This window comes from Argentina silus (genome assembly GCF_951799395.1).
Source record: "Argentina silus genome assembly, chromosome: 16".
In the NCBI taxonomy this organism is placed as follows: Eukaryota; Metazoa; Chordata; class Actinopteri; order Argentiniformes; family Argentinidae; genus Argentina; species Argentina silus.
This window is the reverse complement of record NC_139670.1, coordinates 9,204,150-9,226,001: the sequence shown is the minus strand read 5'-3', so window position 1 is coordinate 9,226,001 and position 21,852 is coordinate 9,204,150. Positions and strand designations below refer to the sequence as shown.

Below are 21,852 nucleotides of genomic sequence, written 5' to 3'. Positions count from 1 at the left end.
TGAATATGTAACAGTGTTTGAGCTTTAGATTGGTAGGATGTGGGGTCTGTTTATTTCTTGTCTGGGCAATTGGGGGGAAATGCGAACACTTGGAATTTAAGTTTGCATTTCCTAAAGACATTTCTCCTATCCCAGTAGCATAGTGCTCTGTTTTGGGACCCAATTGATTTAGAGAGAATGAAACCCACTCACTGTAATGCTGTGAAGCATATGTTCAATTTGCAGCCTTCTGATACCTGTACAGCCCTCTCCTGTAACTCCCATGCTACCCTTCTCGATTGGTGCATCAACAGTCTCTTCACGTTGATTCGCCTGCTGATATCTCCTCTCCTTGTGCATGGAGGATGAAAATTACATTTTGTTATATATGCCCTCAGCCTCCGAGACTTTTCTCAGTTTTCTGAAGTGCTTTGTTTTTTTCTCCGCACACACCATTTCTTGGTATCCACTATTTTGGCATCTTGTCATCGAGTTACATTTCTAGAAAGAAATAGCATGTTATAGACGTTGTATGATCCGGTGCCAAATCAGGGTTCAGGGGCAGTTCTTCATGCATCTTGAGAGTAGGTGATTGACTGTAGGTGTGAAAGTTCAACCAATGACGAACAGTCTGATGCAGATGGCTGCTTTTTTTTTGATTCAACCACTAAAGTAGGTGGAGGTCATTTGGAAAGGTCAACGGTTAGGAGTGCAATTTAGATCAACACAGTTGTTTGTACCCTTGTGGATATGATCTGCACTATGACAGCTTGATTATGATTAATTGTTGTTTGTTAATCACATACTAGTGTGGTTCCCAAACCAGTTCCGCCCCAATGTGCGAAAGGTCTAGTGTGGCTTTACTTTGCATCAATCACCCCCCCCCCCCCCCAAGTGCTTGCCTTGCACACCACACGTTACTGATTCAGAGCTACACTTCGCAGCCATGTGATTTGTTGAAATCCAATAATACCAAAGACTTTACTCAGTAAATGTACTCCCGCTCAGGCCAGGTTTGAGTCGTTATTCCAGGCTTATGGGACACGGTTAACCACATACTGCTAACAACGTATGCTGTGTTCAGATGTCATTCTGATTGATTGCTTTGTGTCTGACCCGTTTAAGATTGTTGGTAATAAACTAAGCATTATGGACTGTATAGCACACATCATTGTGTTTTGATGTATGTCAAGTCCTCAACCCTCAGGCCAATTGCTTGGAAGTAAGTATAGTGCAAGTGTGCCTAAAGGCTCTTTTGCTTGTTCGTTGCATCATATCCTTGATTACATTGAAAATCATTGAAAAGTTTTACTAATTCGAAAAAAAATGTAATTACTTATTACTCTGATTGGAGTGATAACATAACTCAATATGAATTGCTATGTATGTTATTGGTTATTCTTCTTAGAAAGGTAATTTCAGAGTGAAGATTAAGGGTTTAAACAAAGACTCAACGCCACATTAGGCTACTCAGGTCCCTCTACAATTGAATCAACAAAAAACCCATCACAACATTACCAGAAAACAGCATGTTTTAAGTCTAATTACCCCAAACTCATCATATGAATATTGTCTTGCTACAGGGTAGTGAAAGATTGGTATTCAATAAAGCTAATGATTTTGTTTTGTTTTGCACATTAGCACTTTTTAAGGGGAAAACTCATTAGCAATTATAACTTATTCGATAGGACATGAGTGCCCTGTCTAGACAATTGATTACACACTAATAGGAGTCTGTGCTGGAGCCTCACTTGTTTTCTAAGACCCCAAGGGCACAAGGTGATTGTTTAGTGAACCATTTCAGGGCTAGAAGTGGACGACAGTTGGTCTATCTTAAGCCATGGTCCTCAAGGTGCTGTTAGCCTTCGCCTGTATGCTTTTAGGAGCCTGGACCGTTGTTACTTAGCCCTTTAATCCAGCCCTTTGCCCCTGACGTGTGTGTGTGTGTGTGTGTGTGTGTGTGTGTGTGTGTGTGTGTGTGTGTGTGTGTGTGTGTGTGTGTGTGCGTGTGTGCGTGTGTGTGCGTGTGTGTGCGCGTGCCTGTGTGTGTGTGTGTGCGTGCGTGCGCGTGTGCGTGTGCGCGTGTGCGTGTGTGTGTGTGTGTGTGTGCGTGCATATGTGTCTGAAAGCCTGTCTTAGGAGATCACGGGGACACAGGACCGTGAGCAGAGGTCCTAGGGATGGAGACACGCACCAAAGCAGAGGTTTTAATTAAGTGTTAAGGGGAATAAAAACCCACTTGGGCTTGAGTAATAATGAGCCGGAAGATCAGCAATCCCTTTTGTCTTGTGTCAGCGATTCATTCGATGACGCCCAGTCTGGACACACTCCTTTGTTTTGGTAGCTATTTATTTATCACAGTGTATCGACGCCCCCCAGGTTTTACTGGGCCACTTTTAATTTCATTTTCATTGAAGTCCGTTTGAGTAACTTTAATACAATCAGACAACTAAGTAAATCCAATTGCCAGAGCCATTACACCGCAGCGGATGCCCTGGGAAGTGTTGGTCTGAAGGGACCAGCGGATTTTCTTTAAAGACACGGCACTGACCAGAGATCAATCCCATAATTCTTTGGGCTGTGAAGAGAACTGTGGTCTTTAATTACCTCCTCATTAGCAGCATTTGTTTAAAATCCAAATAGTTGTTCCTATACTCTGTGGATTCACACAGTCCAACTCTGTGTCTCTCAAGTCCCTTAACAGTGGCAGATAAGCCCTTTGCAGTGCATCATGGGTGTCAGGAGGGGCCTCCTGGCCCTTTGTCGTGGTGCTTGGATGAGCCTGAAATCACTGGGAGTCTTCGTCTTGTTTTATTGACCTTTGGAGAACTTTTGAAAAGCCCTCAACCGGATATAATTAGCCAAGCCTTTAGGACTGAAAGCAGTCACCGCCCAAGGTTATCCAAGTCTGCAGAGTGTGTGAACTAAATTGTGGGGGAGATTTTGATAAAGGTCATAGTTATCATGAGGATAGAGAGAGAGAGAGAGAGAGAGAGAGGGAACGGAGATATTACTGAGGATTGAGACTCAGACTCTTGTATAGCTGCTATAATTCCCTGTGTCATATGTCATCTGGATACATTCACAGTAGAACTGTCAAGTAGAGAGTCAAAGTTAAGTACTGTACAGGCAACTGGCATTTAACACGGTGACTCAAAATAGAAGACACAACGCAAGTGTTTCAGCCTCACTCTCTCTCTCTCTCTTATTATAGTCATTTTCTCTATAGTTATGATAATGCATCCAAAACTTAAATGTGATCGTTTTTGATGTGATTTCAGTGGAGACATTTTGTATTAATAATAGTGAGCTATGAATACTTCATTTCAATCTCCATTGTAGTCTGTATTTATTTTCAATTTTCTCGAATTCACAGGGGTTCTACAAACTCTCATACTCATTAAATATTTACCGCCTCCGTAAGAGGCCAACCTGTTCTCCTCACTCATTTTTCTTGCAAACAACTACTGACGTTTTAAAACCTCTCACAAATATTCCCCTTCGGTGGTTTAGTCATAACATGTCTGTTGACCTTTTTATCTAACAGATTATATGTCCTCCCTTGAAGAAAACCCACCCTGAAAAAGCGTTGCAATAGAAATTTAGAAGAGGTGATTTCAGCTGGATGTCATGTGTACAGTTGGCCACTAGGTTCAGCCTTCTTAATGTTCAATTTCCAGTATCAGAAGCGAGACTGTTCATGAATTTGATCCAGCCGCCAAGTATCCTAATGAAAATATATGTGTTTACATTGAGAGTGACGGGGCTTCTTTGTACTAACCTCTCTCTTTCTCCTCTCTCCTGTAGCTTGTGAGCTGATGACCCAGGGTATCCTCGCTCTGGTCACCTCTACGGGTTGCGCCTCGGCCAGTGCCCTGCAGTCACTGACGGACGCCATGCACATCCCCCACCTCTACGTCCAGCGCAACAGCGAGGGCTCTCCGCGCACCGCCTGCCAGCTGAACCCCAGCCCCGAAGGCCAGCGCTACACCCTGGCAGCGCGCCCGCCCGTACGCCTCAACGATGTCATGCTCACGCTCGTCGCCGAGCTGCGCTGGCAGAAATTCATTGTCTTCTACGACAATGAGTATGGTGAGTGGTGGACGCTGCGGGTGGTGAATGTTCCTGCACTTATAGGGCTGTGGCTAAAAGGTTTCTGGAGCGGAGTTGAAGGGTTGATGGCGAGGTTGATGGAGATGGGTGAAGGCTACTACAGTATAAGAGTGCTCCAATCAATGATCCCCTCAGGGTGGAGTGATCTCAATGAGTAATCAGATGGAGGGAATGGAGGTCAGGCCAAACGGAAATTGGAGGACAGGCTCATTGTATTGCATGGAATGGAATGAATAATCCATTCCATGCATTACAATGAGCCTGTTCCCTGATTTCTGCCCCCTCCAGCCTCCCCTACTGTCTTTTCATCTTTTCATTTCATTCCACTATGAGTTGCAGGGTCAAAGACTATGAGGATAAAGAGGTTACAGAAGGGATTAGAAGTTTGAGTGTGTTTGTTTGGTTTGCTACAGTTCTGCCCTCAGTTGTGCCCTCAGTTGTGCCCTCAGTTGTGCCATCAGGGACATTGTCTGTATTGGCCAGGTTGTCTCATTATTGCCAGATAAGTACTTGTTGACATGTTCCATTGCTATTTTGGAGCTGAGACCCAAGGATTGGTTTTAATGGACACTGGACAACACATCTAAGCACTAAGTTCTACTGTACAGTACCGACTAACAAGTGATTTGGACCCTCAGAACAGTATTTACAAAGTATAATATATGTATATAAGGGAAGGCTGGTGGAGGTAGAAATAAGAGGACAGGCTCATTATAATGCATGGAATAGAATGAGGAAAGGTATCACGTGTTTGGTACCATTCCTCATTCCATTCCATACATTACAATAAGCCCATCCTCTGATTTCTGCCTCCACCAGCCTCCACTGATGTATAGTATGTGTAGTATATGTAGGGGTTGCATGTTAAGGGAGGATATTAGCATTGGTGTTATACAATAATATTCTGACATGACACTATCAGGGGAGGCTGGTGGAGGTAGAAATTGGAGGACAGGCTCATTGTAATCCATGGAATGGAATTAGGATCGGTATCAAAACATGTGTCTGTTCTATGCGTTACAATGAGCCGTCCTCTGATTTCTACCTCCACCAGCCTCCCCTGCCCTCTATCCATATGAAACACACCAATTGATTTGAAACAAGTAATGTGTCTTCCTGTTTCAAAGTACTTCTTAATTTGTTACATTAGTAAATGTAACGTCTTGAAAGTAATGGCTTCTAATTGGACCGATCTATATTAAGCCTGTTTGTTTCACTGTATTAGCTCTCATATTACATTATAATTGGACTTTTAAAAAAGCAACTGATGTAAATTCACTTCAAAGGCAATTAGAATAGTGAACATAAAAGACTGGTCTGTAGAGGACTGGGTAAATGTGGAAATGAACCCTTTGATTTTCTTCAGAGCTGCATATACTGTACTGTGGCAAGTTGCATTATCCCTATGCAGTATAACCAGTATGTGGTGCTTTCATATGATGTAACCAGAGGGATATTTTGCGTGTCCTGTAGAATTGTAGAAACCCCTTTTAGATGTAAAGCTAGCCTACCCAGTGTGAACATCACCTCTTATTGAGTCTAGCTGTCAAGGTCAATGGATAACATTTAGGTGAGGTCACCACAAAGAAAGTATTTTACATAATGTGCAGCACACTGCTCAACCTGAATTCATACGACAATACAGTGTAAAAGCAAGAGAAGTCATGCTTCCTATTTGCTTAAATGGCGATTTTGTACACACCCAGCCAGGTTTTGTACTCGCCAGCTTTTTATGTGCTGCTTTATTCTTACCCCCAGCCCGGCCTCAACAATATCCCTTCATTTGATCAGTCAAGGCATTAAAAAGGAGGGGAAGAAAAAGGGACATTTATTCAAATTAAGGTCTTTGTTTAAGTTTATTAGGAGCAGATGGGCCCTGGGTTTGGGTGTCCGGGCCTGGCTCTAGCCTGGGCGAGGACTGACAGCTGAATGATGATGATTAAGGAGAGACCTTGGATTGCATTGCTGCTTCCCATCTCTCCCTCTCTCTCAACCTCTAAGCTCATTCTCCCTCTCATTCTCTCATTTACTCCTCCTCTTTCTCTCCATCTCTCTCTCCCTCTGTCTCTCTCTGTCTCAGTCATCGCCCCCCCTCTCTCCTTCACTCTCCCACCCCCCCTCTCTGTCACACACACACACACACACACACACACACACACACACACACACACACACACACGCACGCACACACACACACACACACACACACACACACGCACACACTCCCCCACTCTCTCTCCCTCTTCTTTTTCTCTCTTTCTCTTTCTCAGTCACTTCCTCATGGAAATCCGGTTCTGCTTCATAAAGCACAGACAATTCCCCCCTTTCTGGCTTGCTGACAAAAGGACAAAAGGGCACATCCCTCGACCGGTTTTAGGACTTTGAGCACTGATGCTGTTTGAAATGCAGAAATAGCATTTACTGTAGGCTTTTCAACTTCAATCCGACACCAACAGTGTCGTTTAGTTCAAACTGGGGACATACCAATCTGGGGGCGTAGCATTGCAAACTGCTGAGAAAATGTTCAGCACTCTGGCATCGCCATCATCGCTGCTCATGAAAGCAGTCTTATTGGTTATTCTATTCACGGCACTCACTACACGCAGGAGCAGGGCACTGACTGGACATGGCGTGAAAGCAAGGAATGTTAAAAGAATTAACAATTGAAACTTGAACAAATGATGATATAAAGGAATGAGTGAATGAATGAATGAACAAATGAATGAATGAATGAACGAATTCATTTGTAAAATAATGAAACCTACACAATCACCTTTATCTCCAAACCTCCCAACCTCTCAACCTCCCAGCTCCCTAGTGAACTGAGTAGCAAAGCTTTATACTCTCCCCCCTCTCTTCCCCCCTCTTTCTCCTGCTCCCCCTTGCTCGGCTGTGATTAATAGGAACACAGCCTGGCTATGGGATGTCATTATCCTTCCTGAGGTGTTGAGACTGGGTTTAGACCGAGGGTCTCTGTAGTATAGCATGGGGGAGAGGGGGAGGAGAGGGGGGAGGGGAGAGGGGGGTGGAGAAACAACAGCTAACCCAACTACAGTACACAGGATTGATTTGGCCGGGTGCATCGATCTGCTCCGGCTGTCACACACACACACACACACTCAGGCTAGCTCTGCCGAGCATGACACAGCAGCAGAGCCACATCAAAGATGGACTCCAAATCACAGGCGCGGCCGACTGCAGTGTGCGCTGGGAGCTGCTGTTTTCATCAGCACCCAATCAGAGGCACCTGCCAGCCGGAACGAAAGCCTGACTCGTGGAAAAAAAAAGGGAAGAAAAAGAAAGGGAGAAAACAAGTGAGAGAGTGAGAGATGAATAGCTATGAGAGGACAGGCACGGCTAGTGTGTGGGATGTGAGATTTTAAGATATTCATATTCAATTGTCCAAGCAATTTCAGTGTTCACATCTATTAACATTTGGAGCTTCCTATTTCTCAAATAGCTACAGTAGTATATACCAGTGGAGGTGGGTGGAGGCAGAGTTCATCGTAGATGTTCTTGTTTAAAGTGACTCACAGTGGTTATACAGTATGTTCATTTCTGTACTGTTTGCAGTGAAGCATTAAGGCCTGCGTTAGAAGATTCAGCCCTTTGTTTTAGCCCTGTTAGTGTATGTACACACACATATATGTGACATGGTGCATCAGAATCAAAATTCTTTTATTTGGCCAAGTATATTTGCACATACAGGAAATTGACATGGTGAGGTTGGTGCAGGGGACATAAAAAAACAATAGCAAATATTGACAAGAAATTTACAAAATAGCAAAATATTAACAAAATAGCAATAACAAATTTACAAATTTACAAAAAAAAGAACAGCAGAACAATACATCTTGTAGGCTGTGTGAGGCTAAGTGGCAATGAGGCTAGAGGCTGTGAAATGGGTATGGGGCATGTACACTATAAATTAGAATAATTTAAAATAATTATAAATTACACTGTCAGTGCTTGTTTGTGAGCCCCACTGCCATGGGGAGAAACTGTTCAGGTGGCGCAAGGTTTTGGTCTTGATTGACCGGAACCTTTTGCCGGATGGAAGTCTATGGAAGAGGTGGTGACCAGGATGGGAAGGATCAGCTATGATCTTTCCTGCTGTCTTACTGGTCCTGGAGTGGAAGAGGTCCAGGAGAGATGGTAGGTTGCAGCTGCTGGTCCGCTGCAGTCTGCCTTTGTTCTTGGCAGTGGAGGCAGCAAACCAGATGGTGATCGATGAGCTGAGGATGGACTCAATGATGGCCGTGTAAAACTCAACCATCACTTTCTACGGCATGTTGAATTTCTTCAGCTGCCGCAGGAAGAACATCCTCTGCTGGGCCTTCTTGATGATGGAGGTGATGTTCTCCGCCCACCTGAAGTCCTTTGAAATTATTGTCCCCAGGAATCTGAATGACACCACAGTGTTGAGCAACTGGGGAGTCACACATGATGAGGGGGGCGGTTGGGGCTGGGCTTCTCCTAAAGTCTACTACCATCTCTACAGTTTTTAGGGCGTTCAGCTCCAAGTTGTTCTGGCTGCACTAGGCAGCCAGGCTGTCAACTTCCTCTCTGTAGGCAGCCTCATCACCATTGGAGATTAATCCAATGAGAGTTGTGTAGAGAGAGAAGAGTAGAGGAGAGAGGACACAGCCTTGTGGGGCTCCAGTGCTGAAGGTCTGGGGCTCCGAGACAAGTTTGCCCAGCCACACCTGCTGTTTCCTGTCTGTCAGGAAGTCAGTGAATCACCTGCAGGTGGGCTCAGGCATGCTCAGCTGGGATAGCTTGTCCTGGAGGAGAGCTTGGGCGATGGTGTTGAATGCAGAGCTGAAGTCCACAAACAGGATCCTGGCATAGGTGCTGGGGAGTCTAGGTGCTGGAGAATGAAGTGGAGTCCCATGTTGACTGCGTCATCTACAGACCTATTTGCTCTGTAGGCAAACTGCAGTGGGTCGAGGAGGGGGTTGGTGATGGCCTTGAGGTGGGTGAGCACGAGGCGCTCAAAGGCCTGTGATCCTCTGCTTTTTGGGAACTGGGATGATGGTGGATGTTTTGAAGCAGGCAAGTACCATGCATTCCACCAGTGAAGTGTTAAAGATGTCTGTAAACACTGGAGACAGCTGGTCTGCACAGTGCTTCAGTGTGGAGGGGGAGACAGCGTCTGGTCCAGCTGCTTTGTGGGGGTTCTGTTTCTTTAACAGTTTGTTGACATCTCTCTCCTGGATGGAGAGAGGTGTGATGGGGGGGAGGGGACTGTCTGGGTCCATTGTGTAGGGGGGGGGGGGGGGGGTAGTGTCTCTGTCCAGGCTGGGAAAAAGAGGTGTGATAGCTGTGGAGGGTTGGTTGTGTGGGTCAGAGTCAGGGCTGTTCCATTGTCTGTCGAATCTACAGTAGAACTCATTCAGGTCGTTTGCAAGTCTGAGGTCATCCATAGAGTGGGGGGATTTGGTTTTGCAGTCTGTGATCTCTCAAAGGCCTTTCCAAACTGACGAGGAGTCAGTCATTGGCTGCAAATTGTTGTTCTAGCTTCTTTAAGTACTGTCGTCTGGCCTCCTTAATCTTCTTGCCAAATGTGTACTTAGCCAGTCTAAACCTTTCCTTGTCTCCACTCCGGAAAGCCCTCTCCTTCTCCAAACGAAGCTGTTTGAGTCTTGCTGTGAACCAGGGCTTGTTGTTGTTGTAACTCCCCCTGGTGCGTGTTGGAATACATCTGTCCTCACAGAAGCTGATGACGTCACAGACTCTGTGTATTCATCCAGGCTGTTGGAAGCAGTCTTATAAATGTCCCAGTCTGTGTTATCTAGGCAGTCACGCAGCTCCTCCACTGCTTCTCTGCTCCTCCAATTCTTAGATGTCCGCACAGCAGGTTTAGAAAGTTTTAGTTTCTGCCTGTATGCCGGGATCAGATGAATAAGAGCGTGGTCAGATAGTCCCAGAGCCGTGCGGGGAACTGCATGATAAGCTCTGCTGATGGTGCTGTAACAGTGATCCAAAATCTTCTCCTCCATGGTCGGGCATTTGATTAACTGTTTATATTTAGGGAGTTCGTGAGTTAAGTTGCCCTTGTTAAAGTCCCCAAGGACATCCACTCCTAATATTTGGTCGGCGAGTTGACGTTGAGCCACTTTCACATCAGCTTGCGGAGGGATGTAAACGCCAGCCAATAGAAATTAAGTGAATTCACGTGGAGAGTAAAACGCTCTGCAGGTGATGAAAAGTCATTCCAGGTCAGGAGAACAAGTTTGCAAAATCACTTTCACGTTGTGGCACCAGTGTTGATTTATATAGAAACAGATTCCTCCACCGTGAAACTTCTCTGATTTGACGTTGCAGTCACCCAGGAGAGTGAGCGGTGTGCCGTCCTCAGGAAAGAAGCTGGGAAGGACAACCATCTCATCTAGGAAGCCGCCAAGCTGACCTGGACATATGCCACACATACAATGCCCATTATCACTAACAAGAGTTAGCATGGTTTACCCTGGCACTGTACACAATGCCTGTATGCACCCCCTGCTTACTGCTTCAAAGTCCTTTTTACTGTGCCTTGTAACATACATGTGCAGTATGTGTAACAGACAGGCAAACCAGGCATTTAATGATATAATGGCATACAACAAGGGAGAATGTTTGTCTGTTTACATAAGCAGATCAATATCTTGTACCGTATGGGGACATTTTGAATGTGATAGGATGAGAAAATATAGTTTGGAGGTCGTAACTGTTGGTGCTTCCTGCAGGGTCATTTCAGAAGGTTAACAACCTGGGTACGGGACCTAATGTGCTGTTTGTCAGCCTTAACATAAACCATCCGTTTCATTTTCATTAACATTTGTTATTGCATGTATTTTCCATTTCTAAACTAGGGTCTGCAGTCATTTCATTACATTTAGTGGTGTTTCTGTTTATAAATCCCCGGGCAATAAACGAAGAGGTGATTACAGTGACACTTCTTAATGCCCTCGTTCCTGATATTAATCCCAGCGGGGCTATAAATAAACAAACTTGTCCGTGGAAGGAGATTTCATTTATAGAATGATAGGGCAGACGTCTGGACAAAAAAAAAATCTGCTGAGTTGTCCTGAGAAACTCCTCATCCAGCAACCATATTTGTTTTACCATTCCCCTTGTCATTCAAATTGAGTTATGGCATTACCCAGACAACCCGGAGACTACAGCATCGTCATGAACCTGGACAGATTTATACAACTGGTCCCAGGACTGTACCCTTGGTGTTCTGAGTTCAGGACTGTGTACAAAATAATCCACTGTGAAATCAACTGCCACTATCTGCTCAAATACACTTAATAAATAAAATGAAGAAAAAAAAAAGAAAATCAATTAATGAGTATCCATCTAGCAGATGCTATCTGCTACAGTCAACGACTGTCAGCCAAACAACCGAACTCGCTGATTGCTTACTAAGAGCCAGCGATTGCGTAAGGCCTGGCTTGAATGCTAACGAGAGTAGACAGTAAAAGCCTTAAGAGACGTGTATTTGCAAAGCATTAGTGCTTAAACAAACACCCAATGTGGCATATTTAAGCTCACTTGCTTTGTTACGGCACTGTGCCTATGACTCTTGATAACACACCAGTTCAGTCAAGGACTTTGAACGGCATGTTGAGGAGGGGGGAGATGGATAGAGGAGGCACTGCCTTGATTGAACTTGGTGTTTTATAAGTCCCTGTACGCTCCCACTGAGCCTCTGTGGGTCTTCTATAGTGCTGAGTAGTAATTCCACCCGTCTAGTTGGTTCTTCACTGTCTGCCTCATGATAGGCCACGGAGTCAGCGACATCACAGGTCCTGGCTGATCCTCCTGTAGCAGCCTGTCTTCAAAGCAGCCCTCTGTGAAATAGATTAACACCATCTCTGGAGCACGGGTGTTGCGGCATTCACGAACTTGGTGGCACTTTTTTGATCATCTGAAGATTATGTTAATGTCTATATCACAGTGGATCCCTGCGAAAGATGTGAAGGACTGGGGAGAAGAGGGTGTGGTAGAGGAGGTGGATTATCAACAGTCCTGCACCAAAGTCATGGCAATGCCCGTGTGTGTGTGTGTGTGTGTGTGTGTGTGTGCGTGTGTGTGTGTGTGCGTGTGCGTGCGTGTGCGTTGTCTGTGAATTGCACGTTTGCACTTGTTTGTGTGGGAATAATTGAACCATTTGATTTAATGTGCCTCCATTTTTCATCCCTACAGTACCACAGCAGAGAGCTCATTCTGATTTTGCCAGACTGGGCGTCATTTTTACTGCCAGTAGTTTATGAAAAGTGTTGGTAATTCCCATTTAATTACATGTGAATGAATGCATCTCTCTCAATTGGAATCGATATCGAATGACACCCCTCACTCCTCATCGTGTTAAATTCTTAATAGGTTTAAGTTATTCTCAGAATCCACTTAAAATCTTATGACGGCTCATACATATTTAGGGCTGCATTAACTAAGACAAAAGGTTAAATAGTGCCTACTTAAGCAAAACCCATTGCTACAATGTGCTTGCGGGGAAAATACAGTCTTCTAAATTGATTGCTGTCTTACTGTGGCTGGGTCTTGTTGCTTCTTAGGAAAGCACTGGTATTCAGCATACTGAGAGAAGCAGCAATGACATTTAGATATAAGTGGCCTAGTCTAGGGGTCCTTTAAGGTAAGCAGGGATTTTGACTTGTTTGACTGTTGTGAGCAGTAAGTGATGTCGATGTATGTTTGGATTGTGTAGCATGTAGCTGCAAGTTCTACTAAGTTCTACGTTATAGGATATATACACTCACAAACACTTTATTAGGAACATTATACTAATACTTGGTAGGGCCTCCTTTTGCTCTCAAAACAGCCTCAATTCTTCATGGCATTGATCCGACAAGATGTTGAAAACATTCCTTTGAGATTCGGGTCCATGATGACATGATTGCATCACGCAATTCCAGCAGATTTTTCAGGTGCACTTTTAAGCTGTGAATCTCCCGTTCTACCACATCCCAAAGGTGTTCTATTGGATTCAGATCCGGTGACTGGGAAGGCCACTGAAGAACACTGAACTCATTGTCATGTTCATGAAACCAATTTGAGATGTGGTGCATTGCTTTGTGACATGGTGCATTACCATGCTGGAAGTAGCCATTGGCAGATGGGTAAATTGTGGCCATGAAGGGATGCACATGGTCAGCAACAATACTCAAATAGGCTGTGACATTCAAGCGATGATTGATTGGTATTAACGGGCCCAAAGTGTGCCAAGAAAACATTCCCCACACCATTATACCACCTCCACCATGAGAAGGTGTACAGGTGTTCCTAATAAAGTGTTCGGTGTTCACTTAAAGAACACATTTTCAGTCAAGGATGTACTGTTGTGTTGGAAGAGTCAATGGAAACTTCTTCTGTGGCTGTTTTATGCAATGACGGGGGATTGGTCACAGTCTCCATTGCTACCCTTCAGAAAATCATGACAGAAAGTATTGAGTTTGAGTCTATTGTGTGAACTTCACAAAAGGCAAGGATCCTTTGAAAAGGACTATTCATCGTCTTTTTTGATTGGTGGTGGCCATTTGATTGTCACTAATGAAGCATTCACTCAGCCTGTAAGTAGAGTGATATTGTCTGGACACCTGCAGCTCCAATATGTAGGCTCTTCTATTTTCTTGCTGCACTGCGCCTCCTTTGATGTTTCTCCTCCTTATGGTTCCTAATTGGCCAGGGATCCTCGCGAGGTGGGACGTGGGGGTGTAGTTTCTGAGCTGTGTTTGTGTGTTAATGACTCCTCTCCACACTCTACCCACACCCACCCGGGGTCCTAACAGTGGGCAGGTAGATGGTGCTACAAGGACGATGGGACTGCTACACCATGTGCTGTGTTAGAGGGATGGAGGTGGGCGGTGGTGGAGGGAGACAGAGAGAGGCAGATGTGGAGCAAGAGAGAGAAAGAGAGAAAGCCAGAGTGGAAAAGCAAAGGATAAGAATCAGAAAAGCTGATATCTCACATCACAACAACCATGACTGATGAATCGCCTCAGAGGTCAATTCCTCTCTAATTGTCTTCCTCCCTCCCTCTCTCTCTCCCTCTCTTTCTTTCTCTCTCTCTCTCCCTCTCTCTCCCTCTCTTTCTCTCTCTCTCTCTCTCTCTCTCTCAATCCCACGGGGGCTGTTTCTCTTTCTCTCACGTCCTTATCACTCCGCCATCTTTCTTTTAGAATTGTATGAGTGAGTCCAAAGACTGTGATCTTTAATAGCTTTGTTCAGCCGCTGCTATGATAGAAACATGATCTGATGCGATTGGACAGATATCTGGGGGCTGCCTGGACTTCGGGTGTGTGACACCAGCTGTCAGTCCTATAGGCTTGATCCCTCTGCCCCCTGCCACCACCCCCCCCCCCCCCACCCCCCCCCCCCCCCCCCTTAGTCTACTCTACTCTGCAGCCACCCCACGTACATCCACAGTGTAGCCACAGGAAGTTCAGGCGCTAGTAAAAGCAGACCGGGAGGCGAACACACATTGACATTTCTCTTTTATTAAATGTTTTCTGTGTTGTGGTCAAAAAAGGCTATTTTTCTTCCACCGACAAGAGCTGAGACTGGCAGTTTCCCTGCAACGCCTGTCAAACTACTCTGAGGAAATCGGGGCAAAGATTAGGCATCTCCGATTGGTCTGATGTGGCATTACTAGTCTGCTCAGACTATTTGGCCTGAACATGCACCATAGCTACAGTACAGTATCATGATGGACTGCATAAAATCAAAACGGAAAGACTTTCATTTTCCTGGAGGAATCAAACCAATATGACTAATATCCATATATCTCAAAGTATCTTGATTACGGTCTTGCCCTTTGGTGATCATTCAGCATCAAAGCAACTACTCCTCATGCACTAATAGAGCAGTGGTTTGAATATGAGCTCAACTTTGACAGCAGCCTAAACCTCTCCACCTGTACTCCAGCAGTGCTGGGGGGAGGAGAGAGATAGGGAAAGATGGAGCGGCCTTGATAAATGGCACTCGTCTTTCTGCTCTTGGGGATCCAACCATTTGCCTCTGACAGTGAGGTGTGTTCCAGCCAAGCTATTTTAATGGGATCCCGATGCTTTGGGGAGAATAAGGGAGGCTGTTATTGTAGCTTCCTCTCAGACAGAGCCAGATTACCTTAGAGCTCGGTAATGAGCATAGAGAAGAGGCCCTGTCTCAGCTCCTCGATGGCTCTCTCTCCAGCTTCTCTGGCTGAGGCCAGGGCATTAGGCTGGTATTAGGTTGTACGATTGCTTTTGGGCTCTCGCCGAGGCTGGAGTTGTTTTTTCTGTCCTCCTCTGCTCTGAGTGAAACAGGTGGGTGGGAAGTCATTTACAAGGAGCTGCACTGCCACTGCTGCAGCACGTACCTCAGAGATGTGCTTACAAAGCCATAAAGCCACCCTCTCCAAAGTGAAAACTCAGTCCATCTGTGATTTGCTACTTACAACAAACCGCAATCAGGCATTCAGAACACTACATTACGCAATACCTGATCGGCTACAGGGTTGTTGAGACAGGACGCGTGTCTCTGTGATATGTTGTGATTCTCATCCCGGCAGGCATGAAAATCCGGCGAGGACCCTGCATATGTAAGAAAGAGATTGAAAAAGGCCAGGGAAATGAAGAAAAATACCAAGAAAGGATTGAAGAGATGAGTCCAGTGTATATAAACAGTGCAGGGAATGAAAATGTACCTATATCCTCTTCTCCATATTGAGCTTATGTTAAGCCTAGTGCCTAGGGGATCAGATGGAGTTTTACTCCCCCAGACCTGAGTGGCAGAGGTAGAGCATGGCGGGTGCTTCGGAGTGAAGCAAATGAAGTGAATGTCAAATAGCCCCAGTCTGAGTGAGGTGGATGGGTATTAACTGGCTGGTCAGCCATGCATGCTCCCTACACAACTTGGCACACCCAATACATACAGGCCAGGACCAGGGAGGCAGGGAGAAGGGGGAGGCAGGTAGAGGGAGGCTTGAGGCAGTGAAACGAGGAGACAGGTGTGTGTACGTGTTTGTGTGTGGGGTGGGGGGGGGGCTAGAGACAGGGAGGCAAAGAGGCAAATGACCCTCCATCTGACGCAGTTGTGGACAATTCACTGCTCCCACTGAGGACAGTGTCGATGACTTTTGCATTCATTAGGCATCGCAGCAGTGCATTCTGGTCACATGGCTACCCACAGGAGCCCACATGGAGACCTCAGTTTCCATTAGAACTGCAGAAAGTCATTGTAACTGGTCCAGCAGCTACCAGAGGGAGAATCGTTAGGAAACAAAATGGCTTCCACCCCACTGAGGGAGATGCAGCGTTTGAGATACTGCTCACGCTGCGGCGAACCCAGGGTGTCGTTAATGGGCTCTCCTGCCGTGTCCCTGCTCACTCCCTGTGTATGTACCTGAGTGCTAACAGGTGTCACAGTAGGGGGAATCATGCCCCTTGTTAATGGGATGTCTGTTTGCGTGTCTACAAGAGTGGTGGCACACCTAGCTGTTAGTGATTGTACAACAGTGGAGGCTGGTGGAGGTAGAAATCAGAGGAAGGCCTCATTGTAATGCATGGAATAGAATGAGGAATGGTATATTGACAATTCACTTTTTTCCCATGAAAGGAAGCTGGTACATGCAGCAAAATATTCAAATGTGTCTGAACATAAATTCCCTTACATTATTTCTTCACAACAAAGTATAATGTGTTCCAAAACTTTCAGTCAAAGGAAATGTCTCTTTTAAAAAAATAACGCTTTGAAATACACAATTTGGCAATCATCCTCCGGGGTGGTCCCTGACAGTCTTCTCTTGTCCATTATTAAAGTGGCTACAGCTGCATAACTTTATTTGAACGGCGAACGTGTGAAAGCTGTAATCATCATGTCCAGTTGAAGCATGGTGAAGTTATACTCATATTTGAATTTCTTTAAAGCAGTCTTTAAAGCTTTCACTGTCAAATTCATCAGCTAAAATCTTCCCTGTCATTAAGTCTTCCAGCAACTTCTTGAATTTTAGGTAATACACATATATAATTCATGGTGATAGAATAAGGTAATCTGGTAACTTAACATAACCACTTTAGTTGACACTAACTGTTGTTGGGCAGTTGCCTGACGTTCTATCTGGTGAGTGTAAACTACTGCCGCCATCACAGTTCTACCATCTGTTATGTCACTTATGACAGTGCTAGTGCTCGTTTGAGTTCAGGCCAGGTTCAAGCTAAAACAGCATAAAATCTAAATTTTAATTTGAAAGAATGACTTTTACATAAAATGTTGTCTGGGCTGGAGACAGGGTGAGGAAGGCTATGTGCTCAAGGTTTGAACGTAAACGAAAGCAAAAAAAAAAATGGAATTAAAGATCATCTTAAATTGAACATAGGCCCCCCTTCCCTTTAATCCTATTCATAAACAGCTAGGCATTTGCGTGGCGTCTGCTCCACAGCCAGAACATTGCTCTCATTAGCATGGCCCTTCTCCCTAATCTGATGCATGTTGCACGGCTAACAGAGAGGAGTTTCCTCTACTCCTAATTGGATAATTATCAGGCAAGGTATTATCAAACAGTCCCCTCTGTGGATTACCAGCTTCTCCAGGACGGCTATTATTTCTGTTTACTCTGGAATGGGCCTTTTGTTTTCCCTTTTTTTCCCCACCAGTAATTCACTCCTGCCTTTATTTCCCTTTAGATCAACAACTACTCTAGACTCACCTTGAAGTGTGTGAATCCGGGCTTAGATTTCAAGGCAGCTCCTTTGGAGTGCAGATCTTTGGGAGGCTCCCAGGCGACTATCATGTCACTTTGATATCCCACTACCCCAGACTTCAGAGCTCAATCCTGAGATCAAGACGCAGTTACAGTTGGGTGCCATGTGAAAGAAAGTGCATCCCAAAGCAGCCAATATATACACCCCCCCATCTGTGCACCCCATCTTCACAAGATTTGCATGGACCGTTCAACAGAAACGTGTAATTTGGGGAAGCTTCAGGTTTCATGCCTTTGTCACATCTGAGTGCACACTTTCAATGTGACAGGCCCAAATGATGCTGCTCTGACAGGCCAAATATCTGCTGTGAAACTCGGTCTCTTCGGGTGACCAGTGGTTTGATATGTAGGCCTATTCTAGATTTCATCAACAACACCGTTTATTGTGTTGTGTGATGTTCTTTTTCTGCTGTCACGAGTTTCTTTAAATCTTTTCTGTTGTCTTTGCCGTCCTCTTTTTCCCCAGCTTCTCCTGAAGATGAATACACTGAATTGTTTTCTCTCTCTCTCTCTCTCTCTCTCTCTCTCTCTCTCTCTCTCTCTCTCTCCAATTTTGTCTGAACTCTTGTATTGTTCTTCTTCTGCCAGGCACATTGGCACATCGTCCTATTTCGATGTTTTCAAATACATAATACTGTATCCGACATGGATGTTTTCTAAAGAAACCACTTGCTGCTATACGAACATCCTTGGTGCTATACAAACACCCCCCCCCTCCCATATGAGGGAGATTACAGTGTTATCCTCTCTGACCTTTCTGGCTAATTGGTGTTTGGTGGCATTGCCCTTCGAAACAGTTAGGTTCCTTAAATCCCATGTAAAGCTTACTGTACTGTACATCTCCTGTCACCTTGTCGATTGACATACACTTTTATGTTGTCAAATATTATAATCCGATTCTTTGTGTTCAGAGCAGAGGAAGTGAAAAGCAAACACAAGCCAGCCTAAGAAGCCAGTTCATTGCTACTTGACATTGGATTATTCCCTTGACAAGGAGCTACTGAAATGTGCTAACATGTCCTGGGGATAATATTAACATTCAGTCTCCATCGTCAGATGGTGTTACAATGATAAGCTCATTTAACAGATTTCAGAGGGATATGTCAAGCACTTGGCTCCAAATATGATGTGAAAGCTAACTGGCGATATTATTGCTGCTGCGGGTTTTCAGATACTGTGATGAGACATCTGGCATAAGATATGGTAGATATTCAGCCGACTGAGTGTCGTTGTTTAAAAAAAATGGGATTTATGTTTGCCTGACTTTATGACAAATATGCAATGAGGTAGCTTGTAATAAGCTTTTTATTGTACTGTTTACAGCTGTATCCTGTGCATATGATAAATAAACTTTAACTTGATTTAAAATCATGTCAGTTTAGCTTTCCAGCTCATGGGTATAAAAGCTCAGAATAGACTTACAGTATAAGAGCCTGTCTGTTTCTGGCTATTGTGAAGTGTGATTATACAGGAGCATTATTATTACGATGAGTAGCCAGACAGATAATTGTCTGAGCCTCTTCACACTACCATGACAGAGGTTGAGGGGCTCCTCGTTGCCCTCCCCTCCCTGCTAAATATAGAGCCTTCCACACAAACACCTCCAGAACCATTTGTCTTCCTTCCGTCCCTCTTGCATGCTCAGATGTGAAGTTTATCTGGACCTTGTTGGCTGCCCAAAGATATTTCTCCTCTCCGACTTGAGACGTGAAACTTTGCCAGCGGTGTTGATGATCAACCAGAGGGGGAATGTGATGCGGTCTGAAAGCTTGTATGTATGAGTTGCATCCCGCTGGTTTTTCTATTATCTGAAGTTCTTTGATGTCAGACACACAGGAGTTGGCTGCCCCGGCTAAGCATTAGTCCTCCTCGTGCATTCTGGACGTTTTTGACCCAATAGATTTAGATTTCAACGCTTTATATCACAAATGTAATTTAGTTTTACAGACTGTTTATAGCAAAGGGACAGACTTGAATGTCAGTGGGGGTTTTTTCACAAAAAACAATCTTGTCTCCATTATATTATTCAATGGCATCACATTCACATCGCCACGTACTGTCGGTCATACAGTATCTAATAACTGTTTTGAGAATTTGCTGTTTGATTGCATATACAGTATAGTTTTTTTTATGCCTCCACAACATTGCCCTGCTCTAACCTTGCTAATGTTACAGCCTGAGCAGAAGCACAACAATATCCATCACTGATAAAAGAAGAAAAGAAACCCCCCCCCACCCAACCCTGTGCTTGCCCGTCCGTTAGACAAACTGTCTCACAAGGTGATAATGTATTTTCTATCATGTTACTGTCATCACATTCTACTGCAACTCTCTACGGAGGCAACTTGTGAAAGTACCCCCTGGCCTCATTCTGCATTGCTGTCATAAATCTAACGCATTCTGTGTTGCCGAGCAGCGTTAGGTTTGACCTAACAAACCACAGCCGAGGCATAAAGAAGAACACAACTCGGTATTGTCTGCGTGTGATGATACACAGCTCTCTTCTGGTCTGACAATTCCCCTGCGGGCTCAGTTGGCATTCCTCTCTGTCTCCCTTCAGTTTAAATCTCTCAGCTCTCCTGTGGCTGTCTGTCCCTTAGCTTAGCTCTCTGACTGGGTAACAACGCAGGGTCTCTACTCCCTCTTGGACCATGTCAGCCCTGTAATGGACACTGCCTTCCAGGGAGCTCTGTCACGCTGTAGCCCCCCTGAGTTACGGGGCACTGTCAGGACCTGTGACGGGGTGAGCTCCTCCATCACCACTGGAGGGTAGAGGGGACGTCAGCTGGAGGAGGTTAGGGTCTTGAATAACCGAGGGAATTTTACTATGATGAACAACTCTCCTTACTGCTAAAATGAAGGACTGGTACAGTCGTGAGAGGCTATTGGAGTAGTAGGTACTGGAACATGGGGTGGCTCTTCAGAATAGAATCAGGTGGTACTCATGTGGTCTGGAACAGTATAACACAATGGTAACATATTAAAGGTAGACTCTGGGATGTGACGTCAATGGGAGAAGAGCGGGGCGACGCTGCCAGAGATGATTCAAAGCAGAGACCAAGAAATGGTCGGCGCATCTTTACTTACTCCAGATATCATAAAAGTTGCTGTGACCTCCTGGTATGACGTCATATCCCAGATCCCTTTGGGATCCATTATGACAAACGACCACTAGGCTTCATTTGGTACCAGGTAGTCACTAATTGTGTTTCATTCTTTGGAGTACAAGAAAAGTACCCATTGTACAATAACGTGCCAAGGTTTCTTTGTCCCTGCAGTTGTAATGCATCATCATATGATATAATGAATGGATTCAGCAAACATCTGGAGCCGGTATTAAAAATGAAATTGATAACATTTAACATGTTTAAGTTTGCCTGTATATTGGAATATGTCAGGCTTAAGCTATAATGTATTTTGATTAAACACTGATAAATGGACTATTAAGACCATATGTTTTCATTAGTTTATCACCATTGGTCCCCATGAAACTGATCTTGGCAGCACAGAATAGAGGATTGTCAGTAGTAAATGGTTATCATTGTTTCTGTGGTAAACCAGAGGCTTTGTTGTTATGTGAAGAAGGGTACAAGGAAGAGAGAAAATGCATCTTTCTTGTCTTGGGCTCTAAACCAGACTGAACTGGCAGAATGCCCAAGTCTGTGAACAAATACGTCCTTCAAACTGTTGCCTCTCAAAACACCGGGGACAACATTGCAGAACTGGGGAGCAACAGAGAGGGGAGAGAGAGATAAATCATGGGAATGTGAACGGGTGAAACTAGGAGACAGACAGGTCCTTATGATTGGCAGAAGCAGCTCCTGTGTGAACAGTCTCCCTCCTCCATCTCCCTCCCTTGTTTTTGGTCTCTCTTTCTCCCTCTCTTTCTCTCTCTCTCTCTCTCTCTTTCTCTCTGTCTGAGAGGGCAGCACTTGTCATAGTGGAGCCTACGGCCTTCTGACGTCATAGTGGATCTTTTGATGTTTGTGTTCGAGGTGACAGGATGCTTTTGC

At 44.8% G+C, this 21,852-nt stretch overlaps 1 protein-coding gene across 1 annotated transcript in view; it reads left to right on the top strand.

Moving 5' to 3' along the window:
• The window catches only part of grid1b (glutamate receptor, ionotropic, delta 1b), a gene marked incomplete at both ends in the record, with an annotated part of 214,449 nt that overhangs the window by 102,514 nt on the left and 90,083 nt on the right, over window positions 1–21,852 (top strand). Inside the window, one exon of the mRNA XM_083686971.1 lies at window positions 3,787–4,071. Within this exon, the coding sequence (XP_083543097.1) occupies window positions 3,787–4,071 (285 nt within the window). The remainder of the gene's footprint in view (window positions 1–3,786; window positions 4,072–21,852) is intronic.